General features: G+C 44.4%; 2 protein-coding genes across 16 annotated transcripts in view; one reads left to right on the forward strand and one right to left on the reverse strand.

Moving 5' to 3' along the window:
- SH3BGR (SH3 domain binding glutamate rich protein) overlaps positions 1-16,709 on the reverse strand; it is a 27,865-nt gene extending 11,156 nt beyond the window's left edge. Inside the window, exons 1-4 of one of the 4 annotated variants that reach the window (XM_017810946.1) lie at positions 16,633-16,709; positions 15,534-15,618; positions 8,280-8,497; positions 2,525-2,605 (exon numbers count right to left, since the gene is read on the reverse strand). In XM_017810946.1, coding sequence (XP_017666435.1) covers positions 2,525-2,605; positions 8,280-8,497; positions 15,534-15,543 — 309 coding nt within the window. In that variant the 5' untranslated portion in view covers positions 15,544-15,618; positions 16,633-16,709. Of the gene's footprint in view, positions 1-2,524; positions 2,606-8,279; positions 8,498-14,148; positions 14,328-15,533; positions 15,619-16,632 lie in introns of those variants that run through there. The other 3 variants (XM_017810947.1, XM_017810948.1, XM_017810945.1) reach the window with 3 other exon arrangements.
- LCA5L (LCA5L, lebercilin like) overlaps positions 16,288-17,325 on the forward strand; it is a 14,953-nt gene continuing 13,915 nt past the window's right edge. For 3 of the 12 annotated variants that reach the window (XM_017810922.1, XM_017810936.1, XM_017810935.1), the window contains exon 1: positions 16,657-16,738. The gene's annotated coding sequence lies outside the window, so the exon portion shown is untranslated. Of the gene's footprint in view, positions 16,372-16,501; positions 16,603-16,656; positions 16,833-16,885; positions 16,938-17,004; positions 17,108-17,286; positions 17,312-17,325 lie in introns of those variants that run through there. The other 9 variants (XM_017810924.1, XM_017810928.1, XM_017810925.1 and 6 more) reach the window with 9 other exon arrangements.

Below are 17,325 nucleotides of genomic sequence, written 5' to 3' on the forward strand. Positions count from 1 at the left end.
ATTTTTATAAGTAAGAGAATACTTAAACAACAGCGTGTAAAGGCTACTTTGTGTTTGCTGCTGGTGTGAGAAGGGTCTCCTTTACATCTGTGTGTATCCAGAGCTTCTTTACGTGTGTCTCAGAGTCAATGTGCACCTTGGTGACAAGCCTGATGTGTCCCAGACATACCAGAGTCACTCTGTAAATGTGGATCAACTTGCACATGGAGCTGTGGCACCGTCCCAGCTCCAACACTGGGCAGTGACTGTTCAGTGTAAACAAGTGGATCTGGTGACCAGTTGTAGCCACACAACCCAGGGAGGAGTCGGGGCTGCAGAATGAGGATCTGAGGGGTTGAAATGTGCATTTTGCACTGAGCAGTGGCAATTAACTGGCAGAGAATTTCACTACAAGTATTTTGTTGGCAAGCTGTGATTTGTTAGGGAGCCACAAAAGGCTCATCTGGTTCTTTTGGGAAATAGGCTCAAAACAGTCCTGGATCAGGATCCTGTAGGACTGTGCTGTGAAACAGCATCGAGGTCATTAAAGAGCTTCTCTACTCCTGGTGCAGTATGAGACAGAGGATGGGTGGAAAAAGAAATAGAACCTTTTAAGAGAAGAGTATAAAACATTCATATTAATCTTATAAAGATTAATCCCTAGTAAAAATGCCTAGAAAGCAAATGTTTTCTGACCTGTGGTGATTTCATGCTTTACAGTTTGCTTCTTTTATAAAGTATCACCACATTCCAGACAAAAAAATATACTATTATTTAAGAAGGGATTAGAAGGAAACTCTGTCACATGTGTCATCATCACCATCCCTTCCACACCTGGCTTATTATCCCAGATTTCTGCTGCTGGAAGTCACTGTCACGAGCCATCCATTGTGCTTGTGCTAAGTCGAGGTGACAGCTGAGCGAGGGGGAAGGTTATTTGTGTGACAAAGCACAGCCAACCCCTCATGCAGAGGTGCTGAGAAACACCTCTGCAAGAAATGCTAGAACACTTGCCTGTGTCTCTCAAACAGGAACAGATTCTAAAAGGGAGGCAGTAGAAATTCTACTTTTTACATGGATTTTTTACAAACACTGCCACTTATTTCCACTTTCTGGGCTGGAGCCACCACCAAGGAGCAGTTAATCAGTGTAAACCACACTTGCACTAGCAGGAATCTGCCCAGCAGAATGTACCAAACATATTATTTTCAGCATTTACAAGGTTGTCACGAAGTAGAAACCGTAACAGCCTCTGCTGTCAGCTGGGAAGGAATGAATTCTAAAAAATTATTACTTTGCTTCGTAGACATGGTATCTAACTGAGCCTTGCATGAAGGAGCAGATAATCTATGAAGTGGGAAGATGGGGAAATGCAATTTTCTTTATCTCATTGATTTTCCACATATCTTTTATAATGGTTATAATATGGAGTACCTGCAGTCCTTTAAGCCTTTCATGGCTTTGTGGATGTTAATTAAATGAATTCTCACAAGACCTTTGTGAGGTAGGCGAGTCATTTTTATTTCCCTGGTTGGGAGATGGCACAGCTAAAGCAGAAAGTTTAAATGACTCTCCTTATCACACAGGGACTCAGTGTCAGAGACATTTATAACAACTGGGGCTCTCCCCTGGGTGCCTTTTCAGCTGTAGCTCTCAAAGCACTCAGCAGAGGTTCCTTTTCCTCTCTGCTTTTACAGCAGAGGATAAACAGGGACATTTACAATGGTGTCTCACTCCGAGTTGCTGCACAGTTGGCAGCAGAGCTGGACCAGAAGGCAGATCCCCTGCTCCAAGGCAGCTCCTCAGCCAGGTCACCACAACACAGCAGAGTTCTCTCCTCACTCTCCTGATTCATTTCTTTTGTTGAATCACCCACAAAAGGTGGCGATATTTTATTATCCTCTAACACGATCTCGGGAGAAGGGAGCTATAGTGCTCTCTGTTATGAAACTTCTAATTAGAAGAAGACTCTGATAAAAAGAAAACACACTGATGGCTAAAAAGAACACAGTGAAAAAAATGTGGGGGGAAAAAAAAAAACCAAAATAACACGTTTTTCTTTTGCCAGAAATATATTAGAACATTGTGAAAATACAGTGGATGGAGAACCATGGGTAGATCTGCCAGAGAGACTTGGTGAAGTCCTGGGTGAGCCTTTATCTCCTCAGCCCCCAGCCCTGCTGTTGGGGGACAGGACAAACCCTGTTTGGTGCCCTCAGGGGAAGGGAAGGTTTCTTGTAAAACAGTCTAGAAACTGCATCAGGAAATTCTGCATCATTTAAAAGCTGAACATGATAAAATACTGCTTTGTGTCAACAACAACAAAACCATCAGCTGGAGCCATGGTAACAAGCCTGCAGTGAAAGAAGGGAAGAAAGAAGGATTTTCTAGTATTTACTGAACCAGTCACTGTTTTTTCCCCCCCTGACAACCCTTTGCTGCACCAGAATCTAAAGTATTGCTTGTGACATGCTGAGTCACTGCCTATGTTCATCTTTTATTAAAATCAAATAAATGATCCCCGTGGAAGGACAGCAGTGCATACCTTGGTGCCTGGAGGAGGAGCAAGGCCCAGGAATGAATAAATAATATTTTCTTCCTTCGCAGAGAAAAAGGATTCAAAATCCTAAAAAAAAAAAAAGAACGACAAACAAATAAGAGAATTGGCATCAAAAATCAAATAAAAAGCACAGGAGGAAGAGACCAACCCAGGTAAATCTTATATTGATGGGAATGACCATGAATTTGTACTTCTGCCTGCATTATCTAAGCCCCAGGAAGAAAACACAGATAAAGGGAGTTTCATATAGGCAATAAAATTAATAAATGGGCAAATCTCTCCAGAGAGTTACACTTTAATTATATCCCATGGATGTCAGAATCAGATAAAATTAAGTGTCTCGTTTTAATGTGCCTCAGCTGTGCACTCCCAGGCAAAACTATTCCCACTTCACTGTTAGAATGAAACTTGCTGTGAGTAAGAACACAAAACAGGCCCTCAAATAAAAGACAACACTCAACATGATAGCATGGCTGAAATGATGACAAGGAAACTTTATTTTAAAGCAAGGCACCCTGCTTAGGAAATGTAGATATTTTTCAGACCAACTTAGCAGAGGGCTGTGCTGTTCCCTCTGCCATGTTTCTGTCAACCAAAATGTCTTGTCCACACGTGAACAGATAAATCCTTATGTTAAATGCTTGTTTTCAGTGCTAATATAACTGGGAAGATGGGAGGGAGGCCTCCTGTCCTGCCTCTAGAACTTTTAGGGTGTTTACTGTTTTCACCTATCAGTTAAGGAAGCTCTGTTTTGTTACTGGAAAGCTCAGGACTCACATCTTACACAGGTGAAAATCAATGTGTGCTTAAGGTCTCAGCAGAAACTGTGGCCCACAATCACACCAGGTCTAGGACAGGGGACTGAACCCATCTGCTGAGTCCTGCACTACTGCCTTGAGCATGTTATCATCCTTCCTTTAATCCCAAATAACTCCAGAAATAGCAGCCTGTAAATAATAAGGTGCTGAGTCATCCTTGAGACTTGTTTGTAAAGCTGGGTTAGACCCCAGTTGTTTTATTGCACCCTTTCAGTGTTTCCAGAGAATAAATTGCTGGCCAAGAATAATCCCAGGGAAAAGCTGGAGTGGATGGTTTAGCAGTCACCTTAATGTCAACAAGACTGGACTCAGTGACATTTCAGTTCAGTTTGGAAGAGCTTAACAGGCATGATAAACGACAGCCCATTTCACCCATTTGTCTGGGGGACAGATTGGCTTTCACACAGTCACAGGCAGTGGGAACTGCCTGGCTGGGAGAAGCCCTGGAGCACATTTTGTCCTGAGCAGGCAGAAAACCTGCTGCTGCCCCAGGCCACCCACTGCTCAAAGGATCTGTTTGCTGCTTTCCTGTTGCTCTGGGATTCTTCTTCTCATCTAACCCAGGCAGGGTCTGCAGCCTCACCCATGAACTCAAGAGTAACACAGCAAACAAGAAAACGAGGATTTTCTGCAGATTCCAAGGGCCTGGAATTTGACATGGCCATGAAAACACAGGAGACTTGTGTCCCCCACGCACAAAAAACTCCTAAAGCAGCCTGAGCAAACTATGGCATGACATGTCAAGAGCTGGGAAACAGGAGAAGACAGTAATAAGGAAAGGCCACAAAGTGGACTCGATATTTTATACATCATTTTGAGGAAAAGCAGCAGATGGCAAGTGTATTAAAAATCACCAGAAACACTCAGCCTTGGAGATAACCAGAGCTGAGGGCTAAAGCAAGAGGTGTGAATGACCAGACAACTCCTTATCAGAAGGGGATACATCTCCTATCATATAAGATGTTCTTTGGCAGCAGGGAATGTGCAATGACATCCACAGGAAAGGTGGCATCTCGTAGTAAATGGAAGGTCACATGTTTCCTCACACTGAGGAGGAAGCTGTTATGTATTAGGTAAGGGATAAAGGAATGATTACAGTGATCATGGAATGGTTTTTCTGTTGCATGTTTGCACTCTTGCTCTCCTAATGCTGACCAAAGCAAACGTTGCCAAGGCAGGCAGTAGGAAAAATGAGCAGTAACAATTTGTTTCAGGTAAGCAATAATATATCTATATGAGAAGGAGTAAACAGTCTAGGAGAAGGGTAGTGGTGTCATTTGTCAAGTGGACATCAGTGGAAAGTTCTTCCCCACATGCCTGGTAGGACAGCAGGTCAGAGAGCACAGAGAGGGCATGGAAAAACCACCCTTGGAGTCTTTTTGAATTGTGGTGGTCAAAGCCCCAGGCAACACCAGCTGACTTTAAGGTCCCTTCCAACCCAAAGCAATCTGTGATTCTATCGTTCATGTAACTGCTACAGCCAAACATATGGAAATACAGGGACCTCTGGAGGGCTGTAGTCCAGCCTGCTGTCAGAGCAGGACAGCTTTAAAGATCATCCAGTTCCAAGCCCTGCCATGGGCAAGGACACCTTCCACTAGCCCAGGTTGTTCCAAGCCCCGTCCAACCTGGCCTTGGACACTTCCAGGGATGGGGCAGCCACAGCTCCTCTGGGCAACCTGGGCCAGGGCCTCACCCCCCTCACAGAGAAGAATTTTTTCCTGATATCTAACTAAACCTACTCTTTCAGTTTGAAGCCATTCCCTCTTGTCCTGTCACTCCAGGCCCTTGCAAATAGTCTCTCTTCATCTTTCTTGTTGGCTCCTTCAGGTCCTGCAAGGCCACAATCAGGTCACCCCAAAGCTTCTCTTCTCCAGGTTGAACAATCCCAGCTCTCCCAGCCTTTCATCCCAGCAGAGCTGCTTCAGCCCTCTGATCATCTTGGTGCCTCCTCTGGACTCTCTCCAGCAGCTCCATGTCCTTGCTGTGCTGTTCCCCAGGGCTGGAGGCAGCTCTGCAGGTGAGATCTCACCTGTGGGGGCAGAGGGACAGAATCCCCCCCTGCCCTGCTGCCCACAGTGCTTTGGATACAGCCCAGTTTGGTTTCTGGGCTGCAGGTGCACACTGCAGCATCAAATAAAATCTAATAATCCAGAGATTTTTTTAAAAGTATGTTCATGGGAACTTTTTACTACAGTTTTCAGTTTACAGAGAATAGCCTAGATTTCAGCTCACAAAGAAAAGCAGAAGTGTACATTCCATTTCTTTCCTAGTTTTCTGGAGGTTTTTTTGTTAAGCAAAAGCAAAGACAAGAGCAACAGAGTGCTCAATATATTTAGCAAGTGACACAGATGCAGACTCTGTCTAGACATGAGCAAAGAAGCAGCTTAAGAAAAAGATCAAATAAGGACATATTTGCCAACACTGATGGATTAGGATGGATACTTGAAATTGGTGCTGTAGCTGGGCATACAAAATGAATCCATTTGTAATCTATTTCTTCAAGTGGCAATAGCAAAAATCTGAGAGAAAAATAAGATTTGAGTTATTTATAAGACAGTCTTAAGCTTCTCTGACCTCAAGGAAAAGCTGCTCCTAGTCGATGTACCTTCATGAAAATGCATCCCTAGGAAACCCCCAGTTTACAGAACGAGTTGGGAAGTGGTCTTCCAGAACATCCATAAAAATATCAGCAGAAAAGCAGGTTAGCAGCGGGACTGCATTCTCTTGCTCATTATGTCACTCTATTCCAGCATGAAAAAGAAGACTCCTCACCTGTCCCCAGTATCCCCTCTGTCCTCACCACCACCACTCCCAAAATGTCACTGAAGTGCAAGAGAGGACATTGGAGAAGGTCTCAAAGGACCATTTCTCCGAGGCAAGAATCACTACACTGTTCCTGGCAGGTGTTTCCCTGATCCATTGGCAAAGACCTTCAATGAGATAATTAGTCAGTCCCCTGAAAACTGCTTATTTTCTGACATCTGACTTCAACTTTCTTTGCTGCATTTTTCCCTCATACATCTTGTCCCACCTCTAGTGGGAGTGGAGCAGGAGATATTCTACAAAATCCTGGAAGCATGGGATAATTCATGTGGGAATAAACCTCAGGAGATCATCTAGTCCAACCTCCTGCTCGAAGCAGGGCCAATGCTGAATTCACACCAATAATATTTGAAGGTTGTCGTGTCTCTCTCCAAATTTCTCTTTCTCAGGGTGAGGGAGGAAAAGAGTGAGCTCAGAAAGAAGAATGAGCAAAAATGAAATGTATCAGATTTGACCTACAAAAAGAGTCCTACCTGGGAATGAAGAGAGAAAAAATCAGCAGGAAGAGAAAGCTGAGAAAATGAAAGAGAAAATATCCTATCCAAAAAAAAGAGATGGGAAGAGTTTGACATGTCAAGCACAGCAAAATGGAGATTAATAGAGGATATGATTCCCGTTTACAAATACAAATTTGCAAATTCTCCACCAGCCACATCATCCCACGTCACACTCACTGTGCAGCTCCCCTGAGGCACCTTCCCCTGGGCAACAGGGACAGGCTCATGAGCTGATATGGCTCTCATTACCTCATTTATTTGGAAATAATGATGCCATGAATCCGTCTCTGTTATGCACCCACTGGGATCATTAGCTATGAGCTTTGGGAGCTGGGTACATTAGAATTCTGGAGAGTTCTAGGCTAATTGTAATTTTGATTTAGTTTTTTAAATCAGTAGCTGCAGTTCCTTCCCCCATTGAGGTGTCTTTGCAAAAGGACTATTTCTTCACTTAAGTTTATTTCCAGATGTAGATTATTTGGCTTCCTGAAATAGCTTCAGACACGGAATAAAAACTTTGTATTTACTATTTACTGGCAAGGCTGACCAGCTGCAGCACTTTATAAGGCAATTACTCTTTAATTCCCTGTATAAACTCTCCAGGGAACACCAGAAATATTTATTGCAGCATTGGCTGCCACAAACCCCAGAGTAAGATATATCAAATTATACTTTTCATTGGTGCAGACTGAGTGCTGAAATGCACAGGAACTCCAACACCCCAACTTCTCTTTTAAGAATCCTGTGAGAAAATGGGGGAAAAAACTGCACTCCACATTTGTACTACCAACTTTTGCTCTGGGAGCACTGAAATTAGTTCTGAAAACTTAGTGGCATGTAAATCCCTGCTCTCCCAGTACAACCTTGCAGTAGTTCACACTGGATTTGTGCAGTAACTTAAAACTGGGCTCACTATGTGAGCTGCATTTCAGGGTGCTTTGCAGGTTCATTCCAGTGATCATATCACAGCACTTTCCAGACTTTGTATTTCCACCCAGACTATGAGGAAAACAAGGCCTCAGATTATCTCCTTTGATTCAGAGTCCTAATATTCAGGCTGGCACAGTCCTATCTATCTGTGATTTGAACAAACTGTCTCGAGAGAAAGAAGCTGTTACAAGCACATATGAAAATACAAAAGTATCTGATGAGTCTGTTATGAAGAGATGGATGTTAATTGAATAAGCAATGTAATTTCAACAATTCAAACCACATACTAAAACTATTCCAGCATACAATCATTCCTATTTATTTGCATGATATAATGGAAAAGAAAGATTCCTGGTCACAGCCTCTGGTGCCTCAGATGTCTACTTGACAGCCCAGATGAGTCTGTGTCAAACAAACAAAATATTAGCACTTCCCATGCAAAATTAATTTAACATTTTCCCTCCATGTGTACTCTGCTCTTGAAAATAATCTTTTGGGGTTTTTTTTTGCTTTTCTGTGCTTAAAAAGTGCTTCTTAAGGATTGTTCTTTCACGGTGAGTCTCAAATTGTCTTAAGGAGTTTGCTTGACACTTCTTACTAATGGAAAAGAGTCACTTCCTATGGAAAACAACTCTCTGAAGGTATTTAAGCATCCAAACAGTTTCTTACCCCACAGTATCGCTCCTCATTGAAGATCTGTGGAGGGAGGGGAATTCCATTTTGAGGCTTTTTTTCACCTGGGACATTCTCTCTCATCCATTTCCTGTTGTCCTCATCCCCTGCTATGTCCATCTGCTGAAAGTCAATCTTGTTGGCCTCCAAAAAGCCCACGACTTCTTGTTGCTTCTTTTTTATCTGGGTAGGACAGAGGAAAAACTGAATTCCTTCTTTAAAAAGAAAATTGTTGTTACAAGAAGAACTCACGTGAGTATGTAAAGTTTACAGAATCCCAGGATCATTTAGGTTGGGAAAGACTCCAGGGTCAAGTCCAACCTTTGGCCAATCACCACTTTGTCAGCTAGACTGGAGCACTGACATGTCCAGTCGTTCCTTGGACACCTCCAGGAATGGGGACTCCACCACCTCCCTGGGCAACCCTGTCCAAGGCCTGACCACCCTTTCAGTGAAGAAATTCTTCCTGAAAGTTAGAAGTTCTTGAAGCTGGATCCACTACTCCAGCAGTCCTCACACTTTTCAGCACCCAGAGTGCTGCCATCCCCCCCATACACCCACCCCCAGCTCCTTTCTTTCCTCCCTGGAAGCACTGATACCTCCATCTAGGGAATGAGGCTCAGCAGGAAGCCTCCCACTCTGCTCCCAGATCCATGAGTGTGGTGTACAGATGCCTAAGCTAATCCTGCCTGAAGTCAGCACAGGTCTGAGAAAGTACATATTCTCCTCAACATGCAAGAGCCTCCTTTTTCCTGCTAATTACGTTTGACATTTAGCTCTCCATGAGCCACGTTTCTCTCTGTCCCTGTTCTTTAAAGCTGAGGGATAATTAAATATCACAGAATCAGAACCATGGAACCATCAGGGTTGGAAGGGACCTCTGGAGATCATCCAGTCCAACCCTCCTGCCAAGGCAGGGTCACCTGGAGCAGGTGACACAGGAACGTGTCCAGGTGGGTTTGGAATATCTCCAGAGAGGGAGACTCCATGCCCTCCCTGGGCAGCTGTTCCAGTGCTCTTCATCCCCCACGGAAAGAAGATTTTCCTCATGTTGAATGGAACTTGTGTTTTAGTTTATGGCCATTATTGATATATAACATACAAATATGAGTGAAAGCTCAAGAAAATCCAGTACAGCTCAACTCCTGCGCTTCAATATTTCCCACATTACAGAATGACGTTGAAGTTGGACCAGGAATAACATGTTAGATACAATTAAAACGTATTAGACATAGTTCCTGTGACACCTAAAAATCCTTCCTGGCCCTTATTCCCTTTGAATAGTTCTGTACAGACCTAGAATGCAGGCATCAAGCCTGTATCCCATCCCTTTACTCCGAAGACGTAATACTCAGTATAATTCCCTAATAAAGGAATGCTACTCCTAAGCAACACTTGAAGAACTTGCCATCTGACTTAGCCAGAATGATGCATCAAGGTAATTCTGACATATGAGCCATCCTGTGATTTGAAACCATGTCTTCCACACATCAGACATCTGAACACCTGAATTTAAATGACACCAACTGGTGTAAATCAGTCTGAGACAGGAAATGAAATGAGAAATAAATCATGGATTATGTATTTCTATAATCTAATAAAAGAGAAGAGCTGAAGCAGAGTGATAGCCTGTTATCCTGGAAGAATTTATTTGCATGAATAAGAATAAAATTTCCCAGATTGTTTGAGTTGGAAAGAACCCACAAAGATCACTGAGTCAAACTCTTAAATATAAATGGCCCATATGGGGGTTGATCCCACAACCCTGGTGTTATCACCATGTTTTAACCAACTGAGCTAATCTCAGGGTCAAGCTTTCCTGTGTAAATAAAAAAAGTATCTATGCTTGCTTGTAACAAATAACAAGAATAAAATGGTGTACATTTTTATGACAAAAATAGAGATTTATGGTGAACTGAAAAAAGCACATCACTTTGAATGGAACCACTAATCCAAAGTGGTCAAAACCCATAGAGCTGACAGAGCACAGAGGTGCTTATTTACATTCTTATTTTAACTTTTCAAACAGAGATAATTTTATTAATGGCTACTTAGCATTTATGTGCAGAACATGTTCAGGTGGCAGAAAGGATTTTTTGGAGGAAGTGGGAGAATAATATTTGTATAAATGGTTAATAAAATCTGCACAAGGCAGTACCAGGAGTTTCATCACATGCTCTGACAGGCAGTGAACTCAAGTGCTGTCAGCTGCAATTCCAGTGTCAGCTTGTCCCCTTTGGACACAGGCACTGCAGTGGATACTGCTCCTGGAATAGCTGCACATGGATAGTGCCTCTGAGGAGATAAGGCAAACAGAGCTATAGATTCTGTGCTCCCCTGCTTATGGCTGTAGATGTAACTTTTAAACCAGGCATAGCAATTCTTCTTCAGGAGGGTCAGGCAGCACCAGGTCTGAAAGCAAAAATCAGGCAAGGGCTGTGTAAAGAATTAATGCTGAGGTAAAACAGTAAATTACATGGAATTATGCTGCATAAGGAAAAGGCAAGATGTTTCTTATTATGACAATAACAATAAACCAAGCAGAAACTGTGCTTTGGCTTAAGGCTCCCCATTGCCATGGTTTAGTCAGAGCAAAGACATGGGACACACACTAAGTGTAAAAGTACAAAGCAAACCTTTGCTGGGGGTGGCACAAAGCACTGGGCAACCAAAAGAATGTCTCCAGCAATCAGCACTCAGAGGGGGGAATGGAGGATGTAACAACCCAGAGGACAAGCAAAGACTTTCCCAGAACGGATGAGATCGCAGGAGCTTGTTTGTGTCCCTTGTGTCTGATGGCATGGGAAGAATTCAAATTGCTTGGGCATAGATTACTTGGAAAGTGGTGGTGAGCAGGATATTCTTTCATCAATGCCATTTTCACTTTCAGCAAAGCTTAAGTTCCACCATCGCTGGCTGCTAGTCCATTAAAATAATAAAAGACTGTTCTAGATCGTTTCCAGCTAGAGGGTAAGAGTTGACCAGAGGAATTGTGGATGTCCCATCCCTGGAAGTGTTCAAGGCCAGGTTAGAGGAGGCTCTGAGCAACCTGGGCTAGTAGAAGGTGTCCCTGCCTATGGCAGGGGTTGGAACGAGATGAGCTTTAAGGTCCCTTCCAACCCAAACCATTCCATAACTCTGTGAAATTCTACAGATAATATTGTGTTCACCTGATGCATAATGAAATATTATCATCTCTATCCTCACAATCCAGTGCATTCCTGTTGATCAGCTGCCCATGGCAGAAGCAAATAGTCAACAATTTATAGCAAGAGGAACAGTTTGAAGCCATTGCCCCTTGTCCTGTCCCTCCAGGCCCTTGCAAATAGTTTCTCTCCATATTTTTGTCGGCTCCTTCAGGTCCTGCAAGGCCACAGTCAGGTCACCCCAAAGCTTCTCTTCTCCAGGCTGAACAATCCCAGCTCTCCCAGCCTTTCCTCCCAGCAGAGCTGCTCCAGCCCTGGGATCCTCTTGGTGCCTCCTCTGGACTCTCTCCAGCAGCTCCATGTCCTTCCTGTGCTGTTCCCCAGGGCTGGAGCAGCTCTGCAGGGGGGTCTCATGTGAGGGGGTAGAGGGGCAGAATCCCCCCTCACCTCCTGCCCACACTACTTTTGATGCAGATTTGGAAGGGGGGAAAGTTCATAAAATATCACCAAAATCACTGGGAATAAAAGATTTTAGAGGTGCCCCAACCACGAGCAGCAGCAAGCGAGACTTTGGAAGACCTGAACCCTCTTTCTCCCATGATTTAAAACCTTGCAGGATATTCCCAATTCCTAAACACCTCTGTAACTAGCAACAAAATTATTTTATTTTTTTTTACTACTCGCTCCAAGCCAAGCATTTACTGCTTTTCAGAGCTATAAATAAGCTCTCCACGTAATGAATAGTTCAATATCGGCTAAGTTTGGAGGAGAAAGATAATAAAACTGAAGATATTTCAAATACATTGCTGAATCCTCGATGGGGAAAATGCAGATTAGCTCTAGAGCTGCAGTGAATTAGATCATTCAAGCATCTGATCCAGAGCACCACAATGTCACTGGGTTCACTGCAGTCACTTTTACAAAGCATTTATTAACATTTAAACAAGTAACAATGAGTAGTATGACCCTGTAGTAAGTAGAATAGAAACATTTTTCATTCTTTACCAATGATCTCATTTACACCAGAGGAAGCTGGACCCATCCTTTTTGAAATTCAAAATCAACACCACACATTTGATGGAGATCAGGCACTTTGAAGAGATCACCAGTGCTCCTAGGACAGTTTAAACTTCCAATTTAAACTCTTTAGGGATTAAATTAATTCTTCTCAGGAAAAGCTGTACAAGGCTGATACAAAATTTAATTTTAATAGGATTTTAGTGACACATTGAGTTTTAGGCTGACTCCTTGCATGAGTGAATTTTATTTGATGTAGACTAAAACTCGTTAAAGGTTCATTGAAAGGATCCCTCCCATCCATGTTCATCAGCAAATGTGGAAAACTGCTCCAGCTGAACACTTGGCATTGCAATTCTGAACCAGTAATGGGAACACATGCTGCCTTCTGAGATTGCTACGGCTACACACACCCCCAGCACACCAGAAAGGAGGAAATACAGAGGCACGTTGCCATGGGAAGATTCCATACTCTTCTCCTGGAGTCTCCAAAGGAGACCAAAACAGGTCGAACAGGGGCAAAAATACTGTCCATGCACAGCGTGTGGCGACTTATGAAGCTCCTTGAGCAGCAAGTGAATTATTCCAAATTACCAAACCTGAAGTTTCCAACCTCCTCTTCTTTTCTTGTTTGTTTTTTTTTTTTCCTTAAATTTCATTATAAAAAGAAGGAATGCTAAATGCCAGTAGTAAATTTAGAGTGCCAGGCTTAGTGGGAGAACTGCAAACCTCCTCAGCGGTATTCCAATTGGAATTTTGGTGAATGACCCCTGGTTCATTTTCTAGAGATGATGGTCCCATGAACAGGGGGTGTTTTTTGGAGCTTTTCCACTCTGGAAGCTTCTTGAAGAAATGGAGCTGGTGTCAGGGAGATAGAGATGTAGTTCCAGCTCTGTGCAAGCACCAGCCAGTTTGTTTAGCCACGTCACTGGCAGTGAGTGAGTGCCAGAGGAAAACTGAAATCTGAGCTCATCTGGGAACTGGATATAAAAGGAAACAGTCCTTTCCCGGTTCCCACCTCCCACGGACTTCCAACCTCCCCACTATTCACATGCCCTTCCCTTCAGCTGATACTTTCTGCTGACAGCTACAGCAGTAGATCTCAATGCTAAAAATCATCAGTATAACGTTTCAAGAGACACACACTCCAGAAAAAAACCCAAAAGACAAACTACCAAACAAACCAAAAAAACTCCCCAAACCCAGGGAAAGGGAGGGGAGTGGGGAAGAAGTTTTTCTCCAAAACTTTATTCAGCTCCAGGCTCTTTCTCAGCCAGAGTTCCCCTTTTGCAGGAGAAGTGTCCTAAAGCCTCTTTTAAAAACAAACACATTATTTTCTACTACAGACAGTCTGCCTTCACTTCTGGGCAAATACAATATCCACTTTGTCCTTCTTCAGTGAATATATACTTCATATACTTTTCCAAACATAGTAAATCTATTAAATGACAGATAATTTAGATGTAAATGTCATAACTGTGGCAAAAGCTCTCATGCAAGCCAGACTGCACTACCAGGAACTCTCTACATCTCGAGCAGCTTTCAAGAATAAGGTGGCCAGTGTACAATAAAAATAAGGTTTATTACTGTTAAGAATTCCAGTGGGGGTTTTTTTTCTCAAATGCAAGCTCTGCCCTGGCACCTTCTGGGCTAATTCCCCACCCTGATCCCAGCAGTAAGAGGATGTTAAAGGAGTCACCTACCGCTGTAGACCCCGAAGATGTGGCCACAAATACTTTGATCACCATGTTTGCAGTGATGGAAGTGAATCAGCAGAGCCTGCTATCCACAAGTCACCACGATCCCAAGAGGAATTCAGCAGCTCCTGGGCTAACCCGGGTCCTAAATGGATGCCCCCTCCCCCAGGCAATCCAGCAGCTTTGCCCTCTCCTCGGGGTCCCGGGTTTTCCCACTCCATTGGCTCTCAGGTATTTTGGGACGAGGATTGGTCTGTAAGAGGAGCCGTAGCAAGGGGTTTGCACCTGCCCCCGGCCTTATTGCATTAGATTGACAGGGTGGCAGCCCAAAAAAGGCAAGGGAGAGTAGTGCACCAATGAGACAGGACTGGAGAAATATTTGGGAGAGGGGGAAGGGACAAGTGAGAAGGGACAGGGAGCTGGGGGCAATCACAAAGCCATCAGGTTGCATGGGCACTGTCGCCGCTGTCGCCTGCACGAAAGAGCTTGTGCCCTTTCCTTGATCACAACCAGGCTTTGGAGTTGTAGCTGGAAAATTTAGATTATAGAAGGGGAAGGAAGAAGGAGAGGGCAAGGGAAGCATAGATGCAGAAGTAATTATAGCAGAGAGCACATTGAAATAAGCCTTGATTATGAACGCTCTCTGCTTTAAAGAATTCAGCTCATCGTCCTCACTGCAGGCTCAGGGATTTCTCTCCTTGATACTGAGGGGGGTGATTTGGCTGACTCCATGCACCCAGAACCTGCAGTTGCCTTTTCTCCCTCTTTTTGCATCACCAGTGAAAATTTCCAGGGCACAAGGTGAAAGAAGAGGTTCAGAATACTTTGGAAACGCCCCCACCTCCCCATTCTACTCTCATTATCCAGGACGCTCTTTTTCCATCTGGTTGTCGCCTTCTGCCCCAGAGATGGCCACAATTCACTGGCTGCCTGCACATATTTGCTCAAGGAGGTCTCTGAGCATGAGAGGTATTTTAAGAACGTTAAATGATAACAGATTACTTTCAAATTTTAAGGGCAAAGTTTGTTTCTGCTGTAAGTGAGCAATGTGAGCTCAGTAAAGCTGTCTCTATGCCAGAGGTGAAACTGGCCTAGGTTTTAAAAGGGGCTTACACACATTTCGCATGTTAGGATTGAATATAGCAGTGTCCTGAAAACACTTACAATGGAATACAACACTTTATTTCTAGGATTGATTAGGTAGGACCAAATGCACTACTAAATAGCAATAAAGCAAATAGTAAATATGCTATTGAAAGGAATTTTTTTTGTCTGTGAAAACCCTTCTGTGAGGCTGGAAATGCAGTACTCCATGTATGGAACTGGGATCCTGAAAACACTCACTGAAAACTAAAAATAAAACTATGGATAGTTTACGCTGTGTGGCTCACCATCTGTCATTTCTTTTTACTTTTGAGAGACAACAGGAGGTCCAGCAAAAAGCCTATTAAAAGCAGGTGTTTTCAGAGCATTTTCCTGTAAAACAACAACAACAAAAAAACCCCACATAAGTGAAAAAACATAAATTACAGCCAAAAGTTGTTTTTCATGCTTGTTTCCCAGGAGATTTTGGATGTGAGTATAGCCTAGGAGACAACGGGCCACTTGGAATTTAACGTTTTCAAATTATTTGGTTATTAGTGGTCTGAAGAAGTACAATCAAAGGATGCTGTGGTCATTGGCATCAAAGCATATTGATAAGCCTTGTGATAAGGATGCTAATAATTTCACAGAATCACAAAATATGCTGAGTTGGAAGGGACCCACAAGGTCATCGAGTCCAACTCTTAGCCCCACACAGCACCATCCACAAGAGTCACACCCTGTGCCTGAGAGTATTGTCCAAACATTTCTTGAGCTCTGTCAGCCTTGGTGCTGTGACCACTGCCCTGGGGAGGCTGTTCCAGCACCCAACCACCCTCTGGGGGAAGAACATTTTTCTAATATCCAACCTAACCCTGCCCTGACACAACTTCAGGCCATTCCCTCAGGTCCTGTCTCTGGACGCCACAGGGAAGAGATCAGTGCCTGCCCCTCCTTTTCCCCTCACAAGGAAGTTGTATACTCAATTTATACTCAAAGCTGTAAATATTTGCACCATCAAACATCCACAGTCAAATTCTGGGGCAGAATTGCCAATGAACTCTCATTCCTGCTCCGCTTCACCCCTGAAACAATCACTGACCTCCCCCGTGGAGAAGCCGTTCCTGGAGCTACAGGGAATGGCAGGTGAGGGCTTCAGGACACAGCTCCCATCCCAAGGAAAACATCACTTCGTTCTGAAGGGCTTTTCTCCTTTTTCAACATTGGAATGCTTAGTTTAAACCCGAGTTTGCGGCCTGTTGGGTCTGGCCACTGAGCTCTGAGGTCCACAGGCCGCAACCCCACATGTGAGGCACCTCCGTGGCTGCGGCACAGTGGGGCCCCACGTTGCCAAATTCCCATTAATATCCCAGTGGGGTATGGAAATATGAGGGTGGAAATACACACACAGGCACCTCTGCTGGGTGCAGGGTGAGGGAAGAGGGAGGGAAGGGGTGAGAACCCGGTCCTGGGGTGCTGCCGCCATTTCCCACGGCAACGGCGATGGAGGCCGGTAATGGCGGTGGGGGAGACGTTCGGGAGGCCGTGAGGGGATGGCACAAAGTGGGGAGGGATGGAGGAGATTTATTGAGAGGGCAGAGGACAAGGTGGGATCCCCTGCCTGGGGGGGACAGGGGAACAGGGAGAGTGGAGCAAGGGGGTGGCAGGCTGGGTGGCAGGACATGGGGCTGGGTGTGGGATTGGCTCTCCAGGTGGGACACTGAGGAGGTTGCCAGGGCATGGAATTGGGTGTGGGATTGGTTCTCTGGGTGGGATACTGAAGGGCTGCCAGGACATTGGGAGGGCTGTGAGGACATGGGACTGGGTGTGGTATTGGCTCTCCAGGTGGGACACTGAGGAGGCTACCAGGGCATGGAACTGGGTATGGGACTGGTTCTCCGGATGGGATACTGAGGGGCCTGCCAGGGCATGGGGCTGGGTGTGGGATTGGTTCTCCAAGTGGGACACTGAAGAGGCTTCTAGGACATTGAGGGGGCTGTCAGGACATGGGACTGGGTGTGGGATTGGTTCTCCAGGTGGGATACTGAGGGGGCACATGGGGCTGGGTGTGGAATTGTCTTTCCAGGTGGGACACTGAGG

The sequence above is a fragment of the Lepidothrix coronata genome, unplaced genomic scaffold (assembly GCF_001604755.1).
Source record: "Lepidothrix coronata isolate B3197 unplaced genomic scaffold, Lepidothrix_coronata-1.0 Scaffold30, whole genome shotgun sequence".
Lineage (NCBI taxonomy): Eukaryota > Metazoa > Chordata > Aves > Passeriformes > Pipridae > Lepidothrix > Lepidothrix coronata.